The sequence below is a fragment of the Dasypus novemcinctus genome, chromosome 6, assembly GCF_030445035.2.
Source record: "Dasypus novemcinctus isolate mDasNov1 chromosome 6, mDasNov1.1.hap2, whole genome shotgun sequence".
NCBI lineage: Eukaryota > Metazoa > Chordata > Mammalia > Cingulata > Dasypodidae > Dasypus > Dasypus novemcinctus.
The window spans coordinates 24,269,503-24,289,533 of NC_080678.1; the positions used below are offsets into that span (position 1 = coordinate 24,269,503).

At 35.4% G+C, this 20,031-nt stretch overlaps 1 protein-coding gene across 3 annotated transcripts in view; it reads right to left on the reverse strand.

Moving 5' to 3' along the window:
- Window positions 1-12,192: 12,192 nt before the first annotated feature.
- Window positions 12,193-20,031, reverse strand: part of NHLRC2 (NHL repeat containing 2) — an 85,862-nt gene continuing 78,023 nt past the window's right edge. For 2 of the 3 annotated variants that reach the window (XM_071215662.1, XM_071215661.1), the window contains one exon: window positions 17,449-19,989. In XM_071215662.1, the coding sequence (XP_071071763.1) occupies window positions 19,733-19,989 (257 nt within the window). In that variant the 3' untranslated portion in view covers window positions 17,449-19,732. Of the gene's footprint in view, window positions 19,990-20,031 lie in introns of all 3 variants that reach the window. The other variant, XM_058298359.1, reaches the window with a different exon arrangement.

Sequence of the window (20,031 nt, forward strand, 5' to 3'; positions counted from 1 at the left end):
CTTGTAAATCAAGATTGAAGATGCAGTTATCTAGGAAAGACTTGTGGAAAGTCTTACTGTCTGATGGCTTGGATCCCTGCTTCCTGCATGCTAATCCAAAAAGGTTTTTGAGAGAACTGTATGAACAAAACCACTGTGAGCCTGGAATAAAAAGGACATGGAAAGGAGAGATTGAAGGACAAACAGCTTTAAGAGGAAAACCATGGAAACTGAGATCTGGAATTTGGACATCACCTTGGGCCAAGAGAGGAACCCCACCCATGTGTACAGAGAGGGTGAGTTTGCCTCAGCAGTTGTAGAGGGTGGATGTTCCTGTCTGATATTCTGGGAGAGTTTTGCTGCCCCAGGGTACAGTGAGGATGGGGCACATTCCCCAAGGATTAGGGCAGTTAAGATCAGCACATGACAGGTCTGAGTGGGGTGGACCTGTCCCCCAAAGATTAGGGAAGGCCAAGTGGTCAGCTTTTTGCTCTGAAAGGGTTGGTCCTGGATGCCAAAGGTTATGGAAGGCCAGGTAGTCAACTCATTGCTCTGAGAGGATTGAGCCTGTATGCCAAAGGTTAGGGGGAATGTTGTCTTTACATCATTGTGCTAGGGGGGTGAAGACTCTAACCCAAAGATTGGGTAAGGTGTGGCAATCACCCCAACACTCTTGGAGGGAGAGGTCTGGAGCTTGGTCAACACCCAGATGCTTGATGAGGGTGGAACCAAGAAAATGGCCATTGGGCAAGCCAGTAGAAAGGGTGGGTACCCATATGGCCCCAAGGAAAAGAAACCACCTTCTTAAGAATGACTCCCAGACTTAGAAATCAAACAGAGAATTCCCTGCAGATCTACTGAACTGTAGAGAAACCGTAACTCATGTTTCCCTCCCAATTTCACCTTACTGTAATGAAAATATTTATGTTTATGAAAATGTTCAGTTGTGTATTGGAAGTAGATGAATTGTTTTGTAAGTCTCAGAGGTCTATAGCAGACAGGACTTTGCCCCAAGACAAACTGTTTCTTTAAACTGATTGTGATATGATTGAGTACTTGCATTGTACCTGATTTAAGGTTTTTTAAAATATTGTTACGCCTTTTTGGAATTCAGAGGGTGGAGTGTAGCAGTTTGGTATTATTGATGAATTTCAAAAAGAAATATTGGATCATGTTCGTAAACTGATCTTTTCCTCTGGGCATATTAGATTATATTGGATTCAGAGGTTTACTTGATTAAGTAACCAGGTAAACCTCTTGTGCCAGTAGGGCATTCAGTCACCACCTCTTGCTGGGTGGGGATTCACAGATAAAAGACATGACAAAGGACAGAGCTGAGGGTTTCTGATGTTGGAGCTTTGATGTTGGAGCTTGATGCTGATGCCTTAAGCTGGAGTTTCAGAAAATAAGCTCACAGAGGAAACAGAAGCAAACCCCAGGGAGATAGGAACCCTGAGCCCAGGAAGAAGCTAGCCCTGGGAGGAGAGGAACCTTGAATCTAGAGAGAAGCAAGCAAGAGAGGAACCCAGGAAGCCTGGACCCTCACAGACATTGGCAGCCATCTTGCTCCAACATATGAAAATAGACTTTGGTGAGGGAAGTAACTTATGCTTTATGGCCTGGTATCTGTAAAGCTCCTATCCCAAATAAATACCCTTTATAAAATAGACATATGCAAAAAAAAAAAAATTTGCCAATTTAACCATTTTTATGTATACACTTCATTGGCATTAAATACACTCACAATTTAGTAGTACTACCATCACCTCCTTCCATTATCAACTTTTTCATCATCACAAATAGAAATTCTGTACCCATTAAGCAGTAACTTCCCATTAGACTCTCCCCTGAATCCCTGGTAACCTCCAATCTTGTCTCTACAAATTTACTTATTCTATATATTTCATATAAAAGGAGTCATATAATATTTATCCTTATGTGCCTTGTTTATTGATACACAAAATTTTAAATTTTGATGAAGTCCAATTTATGTAATTTTTGTTTTGTTGCTTATGCTTTTGGTGTCATATCTAAGAATCTATTGCCAAATCCAAGGTCAAAGTGTTTTGCCCCTATGTTATCTTCTGGGAGTTTTACAGTTTTAGTTCTTGTATTTAGATCATTGATTCATTTTGATTAACCATTCCATTTGGTGAGAAGTAGGGCTAAAGCTAGGATCTTGATGATAACTTACATGTAATATTCTTCCCCATCTCATCCCTCTGCCACCTCCCATCCAAGGTAATCATGATTTGACTTAGGTGCTTATCATTTCCTTGTTTTTCTTTTTAATATAACTTTATCTCATCTATACATATTTACAGTTGTTCAGAAAGTCTAAAGAAAGGATATCATGCTGGCTGGAATCTTTAGGGATTTTTTCTCCACTTCAATCCATTCTTTTGACAGTGGTTATTTGTAAGTTTTGGCTATTATGAACACTGTGTCTATGATTTATCTAGTATCTATATCCTGGACTACAGTACTCTTAGGTATACACTTGGGAGGGGAATACTGGGTCACAGTACTCAGAAACAGATCCATGGACATATGGAGCATTAGCATACAGCAGAGGTAACAAGTTATTTCAGTGAGGGAATATCTTTCAATAAATAAAGGTGGAAAACATTTATTCCAGGGAAATGGACAATATTGATTCCTATCTCATGCATATACAAAAATGAACTTCAGATAGATTAAGGACTTAAATGTCTAAAAAAACCCCAAAAATTGAAAGTCAATAACTGAAAACTAGCAAATATCTTTGTTGCTTGGAATAGGAAAATATTTTTAAAATGAGGCACAAAAAGCATTAACTATATAAAAAAAGAGAGAAAATGTGACTACATTAAATTTATGAATTTTTGTTCAAAGACACCTTAAAGAAAGTGAAAAGGTAAGTTAGATTCTTGGAGAAAGCATTTGAAATCACACAACTGCCATAAAGAACACTTACATGTCAATAAGAAAAGCACAAACAACCCAACAGAAAAATGGGCAAAAGATGTGAACAGGTATTAATATTTTGCCTTCAAAAAAGGAAACATATATGGCCAATAAACATAAAGAAAATGTTCAGCTTCACTGGTGGTCAGAGCAATGCAAATCAACATTACAATGAGATGCCATCTTATTCCCAACTGGCAAAAACTCAAGACTGACAATTCAGTGTTAAAGAGAACGTGTATCCATTGGCTCTCATACACTTTACCACTGTGAATATAAGTTGGTACAACCACTTTAGAAGAGAATGGGCCACATGGTCAATGCAATTCCCTTAGGTGGTTTGCATGATTAGCTTCTTTCCATCATTTAGATTGTACTGTGAGGCCTTGTCTCTCCTATTTACCTTATAATAACACTGCTATAGCAACTACCCTGTTTGTTTACTTATCCATTCTCATCTCTCCTCCCAACTCCCAATTACAATGTAAGCTCTAGAGAAGGGACCTTGTCTAATTGGTTTCTCACAGGGCACAGAATAGAGCGCAAAATAGGTTCTCAATAAATAGCTGAAAATGAATTCACATTTCTTGGATGTGGGATTGATTTTTTCATTACTATCTCTCTCTTGTGAATTGCATGCTCATATTCTTTGCATATTTTTCAACTGCAATATCTTTCACTTATTAGTTTGTAAGAGCTCTTCACATACTATATGTAGTTATCCTATGTCCATTTTATGGCTTGTTAATATTTTCTTTCAGTTTGTCATTTCCTTTTAACTTTTCGATAGGTTCTCTTTTGTTATACGGATGTTTTAAAAAATTTTTAAATAACAAATAAATTTTATTGATACCTACTATTAAAGCATTCAATTCATCCAAAGTGTACAATCAATGGTATTTGGTATAATCACACAGTTGTGCATTCATCACTTCAATCAAAATTACTAGAGCATTTTAATTACTTCAGTAATAATAATAAAAAACCAGACAAACAAACAAGAAAATTCTTCACCATTCAATCTCTTTGTTTCCCCTGCTGTACATAGCTGCTATTCCTGGTTATTCTTGCACAATTATTCTTTTATTTATTAGATCTATCTAAAGTTTATAATAAAAAATAAAGTGTATAATCAATAGCTTTTAGCATAATCACAAAAAATTTAAAACTATTTCATTACTCAAGAAGAAAAACTCCACACCCTCTTAGCATGCTTTCCCAGCCCTACACAACCACTAATCTAATTTCATCTTTATAAGTTGATTTATATTTACATTTTATATAAACAGAATTATACAATATATTACACAACCTATTCAGTTCAAAGTAATGCAATCACAGAGTAGTGGGCTTTTGTGTCTGGTTTGCTTCCCCTGACATAATGTCCTCCAGGTTCATCCATGTTATCTTACACTTTATGACTTCATTTCTTTTTACAGCTGCATAATATTCCATCGTGTGAATACACCACAATGTGCTTATGCATTTACCAGTTGATGGACACCTGGGTTGTTTCCAGCTTTTGGCAATCATGAATAATGCCACTATGAACATCGGTGTGCAGAAGTCTATTTGTGTCACTGCTCTCAGTTCTTGTGGGTATATACCCAGTAGTGGTATTGCAGAGTCATTTGGTAAATCTATATTCAAATTTTTTAGGACTGCCAAAGAGTCCTCCACAGTGATTGTACAATTCTACATTTCCACCAACACTGAATAAGTGTTCTTACCTCTCCACATCCTCTCTAACACTTGTAGTTCTCTGTCTTTTTTAACAGTGGCCATTTTGATAGGTATGAAATGATATCTCATAGTTTTGATTTGCATTTTGCTATTCATTAGAGATACTGAACATTTTTCATTTCTATTTTTGCCACTTGTATTTCTTCTTTGGAAAATTGCCTATTCAAGTCTTTTGCCTGGTTTTTAAATCAGGTCTTTTGTCTTTTTATTGTTGAGTTGTAACCTCTCTATATATCATGGATTTTAAGCCCTTATCAGACATGTGATTTCCAAATATTTTCCCCCATTGTATTGGTTGCCTTTTCACCCTTTTGACAAAGTTCTTTAAGGCACGAAAGTGTTGAATTTTGAGGAGGTCCCATTTATCTATTTTTTGTTGTTTGTGCTTTGGATGTAAAATTCAAGGAATCATCATCTACTACAATATCTTTAAGATGCTTCCCTACATTTTCTTCTAGTAGTTTTATGGTCCTGGCTTTTACATTTAGGTCTTTGATACATATTGAGTTGATTCTTGAATAGGGAGTGAGATAGGGGTCCTCTTTCATTCTTTTGGTTATAGATATCCAGTTCTCCCAGCATTATTTGTTGAAGATACTGTTCTGTCCTGTGAACATGGACTTGGTAGGTTTGTCAAAAATCAGTTGACCATAGAGTGAGAGTTTATTTCTGAATTTTCAATTCTATTCCATTGATTGATGTCTATCTTTATGCTGGTACCATGCTGTTTTGACCACTGTAACTTTGCAATGTGTTTCAAGATCAGGCAGTGAAATTCCTTCCATGTCACTCCTCTTTTTTTGAGAATATTTTTGGCTATTTGGGTGCACTTTCCCTTCCAAATGAATTTGGTAATTACTTTTTCTATTTCTGTAAAGCAGGCTGTTGAAATTTTGATTGGTACTGCACTGAATCTATAAATTAGTTTGGGTAGGTTTAACATCTTCATGATACTTTGTCTTCCAATCCATAAACATGGAATGACTCTCCATTTGTTTAGGTCTTCATTGATTTCTTTTAGCATTGTTTTATAGTTTTCTGCATATAGATCCTGTACTTCTTTGGTTAAATTGATTCCTAGATGTTTGAGTCTCTTTGTTGCTATTGTAAATGGAATTTTCTTCCTGATTTCCTCCTCAGATTGTTCAATACTAATGCACAAAAACTACTGGCTTTTGCATGTTGATTTTGTATCCTGCCACTTTGCTGAACTCATTTATTAGCTCAAGTAGCTTTGTTGTAAACATTCAGAATTTTCTAAATATAGGATCATGTCACCTGCAAACAGGCATCCTATTTGGATGACTTTAATTTTTTTTCTTGTCTAAATGCTCTAGCTAGAATTTCTAGTATGATGTTGAATAACAATAGAGACAGTGGACATCCTTGCATTGTTCCTGATCTCAGAGGGAAAGCTTTCAACCATTCCCCATTGAGTAGAGTATTGGCTGTGGGTTTTTCATACATGCCCTTATCATATTGAGGAATTTTCCTTCTATTCTTATCTTTTGAAGCGTTTTTATCAAGAAAGGATGCTGAATTTCGTCATGTCTTTTCTGCATTGATTGAGATGATCATGTGTTTTTTCCTTCAACTTGTTAATGTGGTGTATTATTTTGAATGATTTTATGTTGAACCAGGCTTGCATACCTGGAATAAATCCCACTTGGTCATGATATATAAGTCTTTTGATATGCTATTGGATTCAATTTGCAAGTATTTTGTTGAGAATTTTTGTCTCTATATTCATTCGAGAGATTGGTCTGTAATTTTCTTTTCTTCTAGTGTCTTTATCCGGCTTTGGTATTAGAGTGATGTTGGTTTCATAAAATGTGTTGGGTAATTTTCCTTCCTCTTCAATTTTTTGGAAGAGTTTAAACAGGATTGGTGTTAATTCTTTTCAAAATGCTTGGTAGAATTCACCTGTGAAGACTTCTGGTCCTGGACTTTCCTTTGTTGGGAGATTTCTGATGAGAGATTCAATCTCTCTACATGTGACTAGTTTAAGTTCTTGTATTTTAGTAGAGTCAGTGTAAGCTGCTTGTGCATTTCTAGGAATATGTCCATTTCACCTAGGTTGTCTAGTTTGTTGGCATACCGTTTCTCATAATATTCACTTATGATCCTTTTCATTTCTGCCACATCGTTGAACTCACCCCTTTTATTTCAGATTGTATTTATTTGCACCTCCTCTCTTTTTTTTCTTTGTTAGTCTAGCTAGGGGTTTGTCGATTTTATTGACTTCAAAGAACCAGCTTTTGTTTTTGCTGATTTTCTCTACTATTTTTGTTCTCAGTTTCATTTATTTCTGCTCTAATCTTTATTAATTCTTTCCTTCTGCTTGGTTTGGGAATGGTTTGCTTTCTTTTTTCTAGCTTTTTCAGGTATTCAGTTAAATCTTTGAGGCTAGCTTTCTTCTTTTTTAATATAGGCATTTTAGGACTATAAATTTCCCTCTCAAGACTGCCTGCACTATATCCCATAAGTTTTGATAAACTGTGTTCTCTTTTTTACTTGCCTCAATATATTTACTGATTTCACTTGGCAATTTCTCCTTTGACCCACTGATTATTTATGAGTGCATTGTTTAGCCTCCACACTTTTGCAAATTTACCTCTTTCCTATCCATTATTTCCATTATTTCCAGTTTCATTCCATTATGACCTGAGACGGTGCTTTTTATAATTTTAATCTTTTTATATTGAGAGCTGCATTGTGCCCTAATATGTGGTCTATCCTGGAGAAAGATCTATGGGCACTTGAGAAGAATGCATAATCTGCTGAGTTTGGATGCAGCTTTATCTATATGTCTGCTAGGTCTAACTTGTTTATCATATTGTTCATATTCTCTATTTCCTTATTGATCTTTTGTCTAGTTGTTCTATCTAAGGTTATGAGTGGTGTGTTGACATCTCCGATTATTGTAGAGATGTTTATTTCTCCCATCACTTTTACCAGAGCTTTCCTCATGTATTTTGGGGCACCCTGGTTAGATGCATAGTTATTTATAACTGTATATCTTCTTGATGGATTGTTCCATTTATTCATATATAATGGCCTTCTGTATCTCTTATAACTTTTTTGCATTTAATGTCTGTTTTGTCCAATATTAGTATAGCTACTCCTGCTCTTTTTTGGTTACTATTGTATTTGCATGGAGAATCTTTTTCCAACCTATCACTTTCAGCCAGTTACTGTCCCTGGGTCTAAGGTTAGTCTCTTGTAAGCAGCATATGGATGGCTCATTTTTTAAAATTCATTCTATCAGTCTATATTTTGTGATTAGAGAGTTTAATCCATTTGCATTCAATGATATTACTGTAAATGCATTATTTACCTCCACCATTTTGTGCTTTGGTTTTCATATGTCTTATCATATTTTAATCTTTTTACTCTTTTCATTATTCTTTCTGCCATTCTTTATTCTATACTTTCCTCCAAGCCTCTGTCTCCTGTCTTTTTCTTTCAGGTAGTAAGGCTTCAATATTTCCTGCAAAGGTGGATTCTTTTTAACAAACTCCCTTAATTTCTGTTTGTGAATATTTTATACTCACCTTTATATTTGAAGAACAATTTTGCTGGAATTCTCAGCTGGCAGTTTTTCTTTCAGTATCCTAATTGTATCATACCACTGTCTTCTTGCCTCCATGGTTTCTTTTTTTTTTTTCAAAGATTTATTTATTTCTCTCCCCTCTCCCCCACCCCCATTGTCTATTCTCTGTGTGTTCTCTGTCCACCTCTGCTGCTGTCAGCGGCACGGGAATCTGCGCTTCCCTTTGTTGTGTCAGCTCTCCACGTGGGCGGCGCCATTCCTGGGCAGGCTGCACTTTCCTTCGTGCTGGGCGGCTCCCCCAACAGGACGCACTCCTTGCGCATGGGGCTCCCCCATGCGGGGACACCCCTGCGTGGCATGGCACTCCTTGCGCGCATCAGCACTGCACATGGGCCAACTCCACACGGGTCCAGGAGGCCCAGGGTTTGAACCGCAGACCTCCCATGTGGTAGACGGATGCCCCAACCACTGGGCCAAGTCTGTTTCCCTTCCTTCATGGTTTCTGATGAGAAACCCACACTAGTCTTACTGGGCATCCCTTGTATGTGAAGATTTGCTTCTTCCTTGCTGCTCTCAAAAGTTTCTCTTTATCTTTGACATCCTGAGTAGTATGTGTCTTGGAGTAGGTCTACACAGATTAATTCTGATTGGGGTACAGTGCGCTTCTTGGACATGTAAGTTCATTTCTTTCATGGGAGTTGGGGAATTTTCAGCTATTATTTCCTCAAATACTCTTTCTGCCCCCTTTCCCTTCTCTTCTCCTTCTGGAACTCTCATGACACATACGTTTTTGCATTTCATGCTGCCATTCAACTCCCTGAGCTCCTGCTCATTTTTTTCCGTTCTTTTCTCTCTCTGTTCTTTTCTCTCTTCAATTTCAGCTGTTCTATCTTTGGTATCACTTATTCTTTCTTCTATCATTACAAGTTTGCTGTTTGTATGCCTCTAATGTTTTTTTGATCTTACCTATTTTGTCTTTCATTCCCATGAGCTCTGTTACTTTTCTATTCAGGTTTCAAATTCTTCTTTGTGCCCACTCAATGTCTTCTTGATGTCTTTTGTCACTTTAGCCATACTGTTTTCAACTCATTATATGGTTTTGGAAATTTCTGTGCCTCTCATTAATTAGTTGTCTCAAATCCTGCATTTCTTCTGGGGTTTTGATATATTCTTTTTCTTGGGCCATGTCTTCCATTTTCTTACTATGGCTTGTAATTTTTTGCTAATGTCTAGACATCTGATTAGGATGGTAGTTTACTCAGATGCTCAATTTCTCTCTCTTTTTTAGGGATTTAATGGTGGGAGGGTATGTGTTACTGCTGCTCTTTGAATCTTGGTTCAACCTGGATCATTTGGATTGTCCCTGTTAGTTGTTCAAAACTGGGTTCTGGACCCAGGAATGGGTTGCTGATCCACATCATAGGGCCTTGGCAAGAGAGGCTATAAAGGGAAGAAAAAGCGTCTCTTAGTAATATTTTTAATTTTCTCACATGCTCTCCCTTGGTCTACCAGCAGATGGTGCTCTTTGGCAGTTCTCTCAGTTCAAGACTGGTGAAAGTGTGCTTACTGCAACATAGAACCAATCAATGTGTTAAAGGATCCTTCCTGGAGGCAAGAGTCTCGCAATTCAAACTTTCTCAGAGAGTTTTCCAGCCTTTGTTAGCAGTCCCCTCCTTCTTCCCTGGTAGGAAACAATTCCAGTCCCCTCTGTGTCCTTAATAATCAGTCCTGGTCAGTAGAGAGGGAGATTGGGAGGGTCTGACTGCTTTAGTCCCAAATCTCTTTAGTCTGAGCTGGCTGCTGAGGCAAAAAATGGTGTGGCCCCACCAAACCCAGAAGGGCGTGTGGGACCCAGCAGACCAAATTCGTGGGCTGAAAGCCAAGTCTGCCCTCAACTATATCCTTCTCTCCCCCTTTCCTGGAATGGTGGATCCCTGGAGCAGCCCCCCCCCCCCACTTTGTTTGTAGCAGGCCCAATGGCCTGAGAATTCTAAAGCATCTTTAGTGTGGGGGAGGTTGCTGGTATTAGCAGCCGCTGGTTTTAAATCAGTTTTGTTGTTCTGATTCTTTTCCTTTGTCTCTCTCTCTTTCTGGCTGGTGTCCAACCTTCACTAGTGACCTAAACCCTAGAAGATTGTTTTCCAGCTGTTTCAGCCTGTCCTCTAGCTAATTTTCTGGAAGATTAGAGATTCTTTGTCTTTCTAATCTGCCATCTTCCCAGAAACTCTATAAAAATTTTATGTAGTCAAACAAGTCAAATTTTCCCATTATTGCTTTTGGGTTTTAGGTCATTCTCAGGAATGCCATCCCACCCAACATTATAGATATTCTCCTATATCTTTCTGGGAATTTTTGTGTTATTTTAGAGTCATTAATTATTTTCAAACTTTGTGTATCTTATTAGGTAGAGATCTAATTTTCTTATTGCTCATTGGAAATGTTTCCAACACCCATTTACTAAACAGATTACCTTTTCCCCAAGGTATTAAAACAATTTCTATTATAACCATGATTGCATGATTTCATTTTAAAATATCTGCTTGCAGGTTTTTTTTCCCTTTAATTAGCGAATTTGTGGGTCTACAGAACAAGCATGCATAAAATACAGGATTCCCATATACCGCCCACCACCTACACTTTGCATTGATGTGGTACATTTGTTACAGTGGTTGATAGCACATATTTATAATTGTACTATTAATTAAAGTCCATGGCTTAACTTAGGATTCACTGGTATTGTAGTTCATGATTTTAAAAAAATTTATTCTGTTACCAAATCTAACATTTCTCTGCTTAATCATATTCAGATATATATTTCAGTGCTGTTAATTGTGTTGATAATGTTGTGCTACCATCACCACCACTGATTACCAACATTCCCACCATTTCTGATAGGAACATTGCATTTTAAGCCTAACTGCCTATTCTTTATTCCCATCCTTTCCCTTGGTATGCTATCATTTAGATTCTGACTCTATGAGTTCGCTTATTCTAATTGGTTCAAATCAGTGATAGCATACAATATTTATCCCTTTGTGCCTGCCTCATCTCACTCAACATGGTATCTTCAAGGTTCATCCATGTTGCTGCATGTATCAGAACTTCATTCCTTTTAAGAGTGAACAACATTCCATTGTATGCATATACATTTTATCTACCCATTCATCGGTTTTTGGACACTTGGGCTCCTTCCATCTTTTGGTAATTGTGAACAATGCTGCTATGAACATCAGTGTGCAAATATCTGCTTGAGTCTCTCTTTCAACTCCTTGGGTATATACCTAGTAGTGGGACTGTTGGGTCCTATGTTCTATACTTAGCTTTCTGAGGAACTACCAAACTGTTTTCCACAGCAGCTGAACCATTTTACATTGCCACCAGCAATGAATGAATGGTCCTATTTCTCAATATTCTCTCCAATACTTTTCTTTCTTTTTTCACAGCAGCCATTCCAATGAGTGTGAAATGGTATTTCACTGTAGTTTGATTTGCATTTCCCTGATGGATAATCTTTTCATGTGCTTTCTGGTCGTTTGTGTATCTTTTTTTGGAGACATGTCTGTTCAAGTCTTTTGCCCATTTTTAAATTGGGTTGTCTTTTTCTTGTTAAGTTGATTTCTTTATATATCCTGTATATTAATCTTTTACTGGATATGTGCTTTCCAAATATTTTCTCCCACTGTGTAGGTTGTTATTTTACTTTCATGACAAAGTCCTCTGAGGAATAAAAATTTTAATTTGGATGAGCTCCCATTTATTCATTTTTTCCTTTTGTTGCTTGTGTCTTGTGCATAAAGTCTAAGAAACCATTGCCTAACATAAGGTCTTGCAGGTTTTTTTTTTTAACTAAATGTTATGCTCCTCATATCCTCAAAAGTTCAAGTAAATCATAAAATACCAGTTTCTAGTAGTAAAATTATCTCGTGATATATTTAAATCAGATGCATATATATTAAAAACAGAAACATGACTTTAGAGAGAAAATATTTAATCTATTTCATGAAAAAATGTATAAAGCTTTAGAAAAGAGGCATTAGATTTCAGTGTACAGTATAAACACATTCTTGCTCTCTATAATCACACATATACTTTTTTTGAGTTCATAATAAAGGCCATTTCATTCTCATTCCAAACGGTCTACTGTTAACTCATGTACTTGAAAGTCATTGAAAAATATAGTATTGAAATAAATGTAGAAATATAGTGTTCTATAAAAATATATTCATTGACCTACATGAAATACTTTAAAAATGCTCACCAACTAAAGTCTTCTAGAACAAAATCATGTCTAGAAATATCAATATATGAACTTGTACATTGGATTTTCATTGCATTTTCTATCTTTTGGAGAAAAACATAAACACAATCAACCTTTGGAATGACAGATATGAAATTAGCACAGCAGACCAACTCTATTCTCAAAAATAAAACCACAAACTTTATTCACACAAAAGATAATCTGTCTAAAATTAACAAATTTATGAAATGTTGTAATTTGAAAGAGTGATAACTACTAACCACATGACAAATTTTGAAATGTCCATAATTCACATATAAAGTAATGACAGCAATAAAAAATGCCTTAAACTGGCTCTTAATGCACCCTAATAGTGAGAATTCAAACTTTTTGCTATTTTATAAAACATAATTATGAAAGTGTATCACAAAGTAAAGAGAAATTAATTTTACGTCACATAGGGTATTGTATTTCTTCTTTGAAAACTGAGATATTAGAAACTAGAAAAAATAACCATCACAACAAAATCATTCTATCACATCTGTTAATTGTATAACCATAGTTCCTCAGTGAAACATTTATAGAAACTACTACTGTTTTCAAAGAGAGGGAAGACTAAGGTGAGAGAGGAAGTGGTAGTATATTTTTTTACAGGTAAATTTGGATGATGAACATCACAGGCAAGCATGAACAAAACATTTCAATTCTATAAAAAAATCTGCCAGCATTTTGAACTGTGTAATACAACAGGTAGCCCATACTGTAGATGCTCATAGAAGGAATATGTTTTTGGTGCGACTAAGGATAGTAATTACAAATTCTAAAAAAAGAAGATAGTTACAGAGTAGAATAAATTTTCAGAAAGAACAGGTCTTTTTTTATCCTTCATAAACATAATTTATCAACTGTTTTGCCCAAAACTTAACAAATATTCCTTATGAGCATAGCACACTAAAGAATCTAATACAAACTCTGACCAAATACTGTTTAAGCTGGGTATATTTAAATCTAATGGCTGATTTTTTTCTCTACTTTTCAGCATTATGAGGTCTCATTTCATTTTAAGTGCATACATGTAAGCAAGTAAACTACAAGCAGATTTACGTTAATGTTTGCCCATAAAATTCACACTTCCAAGTTTTTCAACTCTAAAAAAATGACAATTTTGCTTAACTCCCTATTAATGAAAAACACTATGTCCTTAAGTTGTTGCTTGAAGAAGGAATTCATACAGTTACAAAAAATGCTTTGTAATATGTGCTTGTTTAGAGATTTTTAGTCTATGGTTGCTGGTTTAGGTGGGGAAATATATATGAAAATACTTGCAATTCTTTCCTTTTAGTCTTGGGGCTTTCAACAGAACAAAATGCCCTTTGGTACACTTGGGAGTGACATGCCAGCAAAGAAGAGGGACCCATCAAACAATGAATAACTATAACTAGGCAAACATTCTACAAGTATCTGGGTTTTAACTTTCCAACCTCAACCTTTGAAAATAATTAAACTATATAAGCATACTAAGAGATGGAAGGGGTACCAGAGAAGCTGATTAGGGCTGCCTCCTGTTTCACTTTACACAGGTCCTCTGTGGTCAGGCAGACAGCCTGAAAAGTAGAAGCAGCCAGTCTAAAACTGCAAGTCTAATATGCAAAAGGGCCAAGGTTTGTTGATTATGGAATACATATTACCCTGCTGTAAAGAAACGAGTGAAGCAAACTTTATTATTCTGAACATAATAGTGACTTATGGTTAGTGTGAATTCATTTAAATAAACCATGTGTGTGTCACAAGAGAAGGAAAAGGGATAGCATAGATTTCTACTTTTAAAGTATGACTTTATCACCTCTTCCTTAAGTTGGTTTCCTTATGGATTTCAATAATGGGATTTTAAACATAACTAACAAATTCCTGTCTGCACCATAATTCTATGAAATATAAATTAGTAAACTATTGAACAATGAAAAGATGTTTGCATTCCTATATCTGGATGATGATAATGCTAATTGCTTGTATGTGGCATTTTGCTTCATTCCTTTTATTAATACTACCACTGGAATGAGTTGACTCAAGAAAATTATAAGAATTGCATATATCTGAGACACTGTGTGGATCTACAAAGCACAGTGATATTTATGAAGTAGAAGACTTTATGTGTATTAACAGATCTGGCCAAATATTATGCTTCTAGAGCGCACTTTGGCTACCTAAGACAAAATTTCCTTGAATACAAATAAGCTTCTTAGGGTTTGAGACAGTCCTGTGCTAAGAAATTTAGTTGCCTTTTTTTTTTTAAACGGAGGTACTGGGAAATGAACCTGGGACCTCGTATGTGGGAGGCAGAGGCAGGCGTGCAACCATTGAGATACATCTGTTACCCAAATCCAAGTTGTTTTTTTATGACAAGGTCACTGAAATCTATTTTCCTCTTTAATACACCTATCTGCCTGCCCCCCATCTCCTCCCCCCACCCCCCCCCCCACAAAAAAACTCTGGATACTGTCTGAATTTGAAAAAGAAAGGTACATAAACACTTTTGGGCAACAGTGATTATACAGATAAAAGTGTAATGAAAAGCCCAAAAGGTTAATATAATTGAAAGCATTAAAATTTCCAAAATCATCATTCCTGGATCTTTTTGGGTTCTTTAAATTTATTAGTTATTAGATAAAACTATGAAAGATATGTTAATAAAAACTATTTTCAGAGGCAATATAGCATGGTGGTGAAGCAGACTCGTACCTAGGCTCTGCCACTTCCTAAATGTGTGATATTAATTATGTTTGTGTAACTGTTCAACCTCTTTTTTTCTCAGTTTCTTCACTGTAAAATAAGGAAAATAGTATCTCCCTCATGTTGCTGTGAGGGCTAAATAAGCTAATGCATATAAAACACTTAGAAAAGTATCTATCATATAGGAAGTACTCCATAGATGTTAGCTATTATTAAGTACTGTAAAGGCTTGAGAATGTAGTCATAAAAAATTAAATAAGCATTCTTAATTTAACAGCTTGTTTCCCCCTTAGATCTAGGAGTAGAGTTAGGAATTAGGAAACCTGTGCTAGAATAAAAGATCCACTACTCACTATTCACTTTTGAGTCATTTGACAAAATGGACTGAATACTGCTTCTGCCAGGCACAGCTCTAGTCATGAGGCGCTGATCAAGGAGCTATCTGACCTTGAGATATGTCACCAACATTCTGAGGCTTAATTTTCTCATCTGTAAAGTAGAGCAACATCTAGCTTTATAACATCTGGATCTGTAAGGTTATTTTAAAGCTCAAATGAGGTAATACACATAAAAGCACTGTGAAGGGCGTTTAGCAGGTCATTAACTAAATGCTTTACAAACAATATTTCACCGATTCCTTAAAGCAACCCCATAAAGCAGGTATATTCACATTTTACAGGATTAGAATCCAATTCACTGCAAAGCTTGTACCCTTAACTATTACATTACATTACACAATGAACACAAGAAAACAGCCACAATTGTTTCTTTTTTCACTACATCACGAACTTGAGCAAAGAGAACTGGGAGGTCAAAGGACTCCAAACAATGTTCTCATCTTTGGTAATAAAAGTGGCTTTAGAAAAGCTATTATATAAAAATTATTTACTATTCAGTTAACTTTAAATCTTTATAAAATATTTAGGTTTTTTTTTCCCTGGTTTTGAAAACAACACATTGCTCATTGGGAAAAAAAAATACCGGATATTAGAATTAAAAATATCCATAATGCCATCATTCAGGATCACACTGTGGATATATTGCCACTGCACCTATTTTTATGTAATTGTGAACCATGGAATTTAGTTAATTTTGGATGCTTGCTCTTAAACTGAATGCCAAAAACATGGCTAGACTGAAATCTTTTTGATCATCAGATATAAAATAATAAACTTTGTGCAGGTAGAAAACTATTCTATTTTAGAGATAATGTACTTTTTTTTAGGCACCAGGGCCAGGGATTGAAACTAGCACTTGTTTCGCTTGTTGTTTGTTTTGTTTTTTTTTCAGGAGGCACTGGGAATGAAACCCAGGATCTCCTGTGTGGGAGGTAGGCACTCAACCACTTGAGGCACAGCTGCTCCTCTGTATTTTTAATATCTTTTAAACTTTCTAAATACGGAAAAACAATCAAATAGTAATCTTAGTGGTATTACCTCAGACACACACACAACCCATATACACAGATACATACACTGACACCCACACATATTAAACTCCTCCTGGCTGTGTTAAGATTTATAGCTTCCTCAGGCCTGATAACACAACTAAATAAATTACAACAGGTAAGGAGAAACACGTTTTCCAGTTACTGAATTTTGCCAAAGGTGTACTTGTAGGTGACTAAATATTTAAATATTTGCTTGAGAAAGCATATTTAAGATAAGCAAAATCATTACAGGGATCATATCCATGCTGAGTATAAATTTAGAAAAATTCTACTATTTGTGAAATGATATCACAAGGAGGGGAGGAAAAAATAGTGACAAAGAAGCAGAATAATTTAGGGCAAAGATTCCAAGATTTATGCTAAAGTATGTGAATGCCATATTACTGACATTCAGATAAAGGTTACTTACACTAAAATCTTACTTTTTAAAAATTAACACTGGACATAAAAATTTATGTAACAAAAGTGAAAGTTTTAAAAAAACAGAAGTCCTTATAGAAAAGAGAATACAGATGAGTGTCAAAAAGTTTTTAAAATAAGCTTTCTAAGTGCTTCCTCTTATATATGAGGCTTATGTAAGTCATAAATTTTAGGAACCTATTTATATCGCTTTTGTATGATTATTCAAAACTATCCTAATCCACTATAAGTAACATTTTTAATGTAAAAAACAATGCAGACTGGTGGCTAGGTAAGAACGAGAATATTCAATGAATATTCTTCTGAAAGCCAAAAAAAAGTATAAGCTTAAGATTAACCTAAAACTCTGTTTAGGAAAACAAAGAGGAAAGTACTAGATTCTAAAAAATATTTTTGGATTTTTAAGTTCATATGAAAATACACACATACAATATTTGTGTATATTTGTGTATATTGTATTAGAAGACAAATTATTAGGTATTTCTAAACTATAAAAGTTAAAATTGTGCATACTTTGTTTAGAGAGTGGAACTGTTTATGTCTTTAAATAGAAAATGATTAGCTCAAAATATTCTCATCCTGTCCAACTGGAAATAAGTATAATAAATCATATGAGTAAGGCCTAATCACAATAAAAGAGAATATTAATGTTATACATCCTTTTGTTGTTTTTGAAAAGATTTAATTACCTATAGTTATAGTTATAAATTCCTTTTAATTTTACATTTAGACTTCCTTTAAAAATTAGCTTTAGTTGATAAACAAAGTAAATCTATGTATTTCCTTACTTTTGTGATTTTCCTAATCTGAATAAAAGAAGTGATTAATAGGCTTCAAAACTATTTTAAAATATTAAGAAATGGATAGAGGATGGTATTTAAAAGAATACACTTGAAATTTAACACTGATTTTGAAGAGGGAAAAAGGCATATTGTGTCACTGTTTATAAATATTTACTGAATAAATATGGTTCACCTGATGTTTTAAAAATTCTGTAAGCTGATTAAATCATAAAGATGTTGAATCAATTTTAGGCAAAATAATAGGCTTTTATACAGCAATACAGATAAATTATGATAAAAATGAAAAGATCTTTCAAAATCTTCAAGTGGCTATTTTTGGGGGGGGTTAGAAGAACAGAATAAAAAACTTATAAGTTTCAGAGAAGCTGACTTGGCTCAACGGATAGAGTGTCTGCCTACCACATGGGAGGTCCATGGTTCAAACCCAGGGCCTCCCTGACCCATGTGGAGCTGGCCCACGGGCACTGCTGATGTGCACAAGCAGTGCCCTGCCATGCAGGGGTGTCCCCCGCATAGGGGAGCCCCACATGCAAGGAGTGCGCCCCATAAGGAGTGCTGCCCAGTGCAAAAGAAAGTTCAGCCTGCCCAGGCGTAGCGCTGCACACATGGAGAGGTGATGCAGCAAGATGACGCAACAAAAAGAGACACAGATTCTCAGTGCTGCTGACAAGAATAGAAGCGGACACAGAATAACACGCAGCAAATGGACACAGAGAACAGACAACTGTGGTGGGGGGGAGGGGAAGGGAGAGAAATAAATAAAAATAAATCTTAAAAAAAAATCACTAACTTTCAGCCTTAATATTTTAAAGAGTAATATATTAGGATAAACTAGCTTTACATTTAATTTTTCACTTTGAAGGCTTAAAAGCGGTTTTTAAAAATATCACAATAAAGCTTACAATTTATATTGTGTATGTGGTAACCAAATAAAAAACAAAACAGAAAAAAACTTCCAATAATCTGCATTTAACACTTTTGCTTACAAGTGAAATATAAATTTCTAAAATCATATATACCCATTATCATCAGATTCTGCTGCCACAGTAAATTATTTAAAGTTAAATAGTATCACAGACAGTAATGTGTCATAAATAGTTTTTTCTTTGAAAGTCATGATATTTCTGGGTCTCAGTCATCATCTGGTAAGAATGTGTTCATTCATAAAAAGTTAAAGGAGTGGGTCTGTATGCCTTTAGGAACTCTACATTTTTTTCTGTATAAAGTGATAAGGTATTAATAATGATATGTTAAAAAAGCAAGCAATTTATAATAAAAATAGATCATAACTCTCTTTAAAGTATATTTCAATTGAGAAAATCACAGAAGACAACAAAGAACATTTACCACTCACCAGGAACTCTTTAAACTTCTTTTGTGATTAAAAGATCTCTTTATTTTGGCTTAAAACAGACCTCACTGTCTTAAATGACAAGTGTTTTATACAAACATGGGGGCTGGATTTTAGGTCCTATTTAAAGTTCCTGTGAAATTGACACATTCAAGCGTGCTAACTGCTATTAATAAAGGTAACAAAAATTTGTTAAAATATTTATTATAATCAGTATTCAAGGCAAATTATCTTATGATATATTCCATATCATAGGGTGGACTTCAGTCTTATGCCAAATAGCAGCACAGATTACAAAATAATGGTTCAAATGATGGTGAATGACTTGGCTGGTCCACAGCCAGGATGAAGGAATCTGTTTATAATAAGTAGAAAAGGAACACAGCTTTATTTTAATTATCAGTTGCTAGAACTTAGCAGTGGGTTTCTTGGTATCCCAGAGGCAGAAATAAAGTTTCTCATAAGTTAGAGTGAAGGTGAGAAAGGGGGATGGAGTGACTGTGGGGAACTAGTTAATATGCTAAAGTACATACTTGAGTTCCACTGGACCAACGCAACCTTGCTGCATACCAGCTATTTGTAAAGGCTGAGTGAACAAAATACCCTTCATCATACAGGCACTGCTGTCTGCACTACAGTAATAAAGAAACACTCTGATAGATATAATGGCTTCAAGCGATAAACAATTGCCAGGAATCTGCAGTGATATTGTTGGTTGATTGCAAATGCTCTCTATTTCTCCAGATGGTATTTGTCCCTGAAGAAGCCATTCATTGCCTAGAAAATAAAAAAGTAAATGATTAAGACTGTATAAGACAA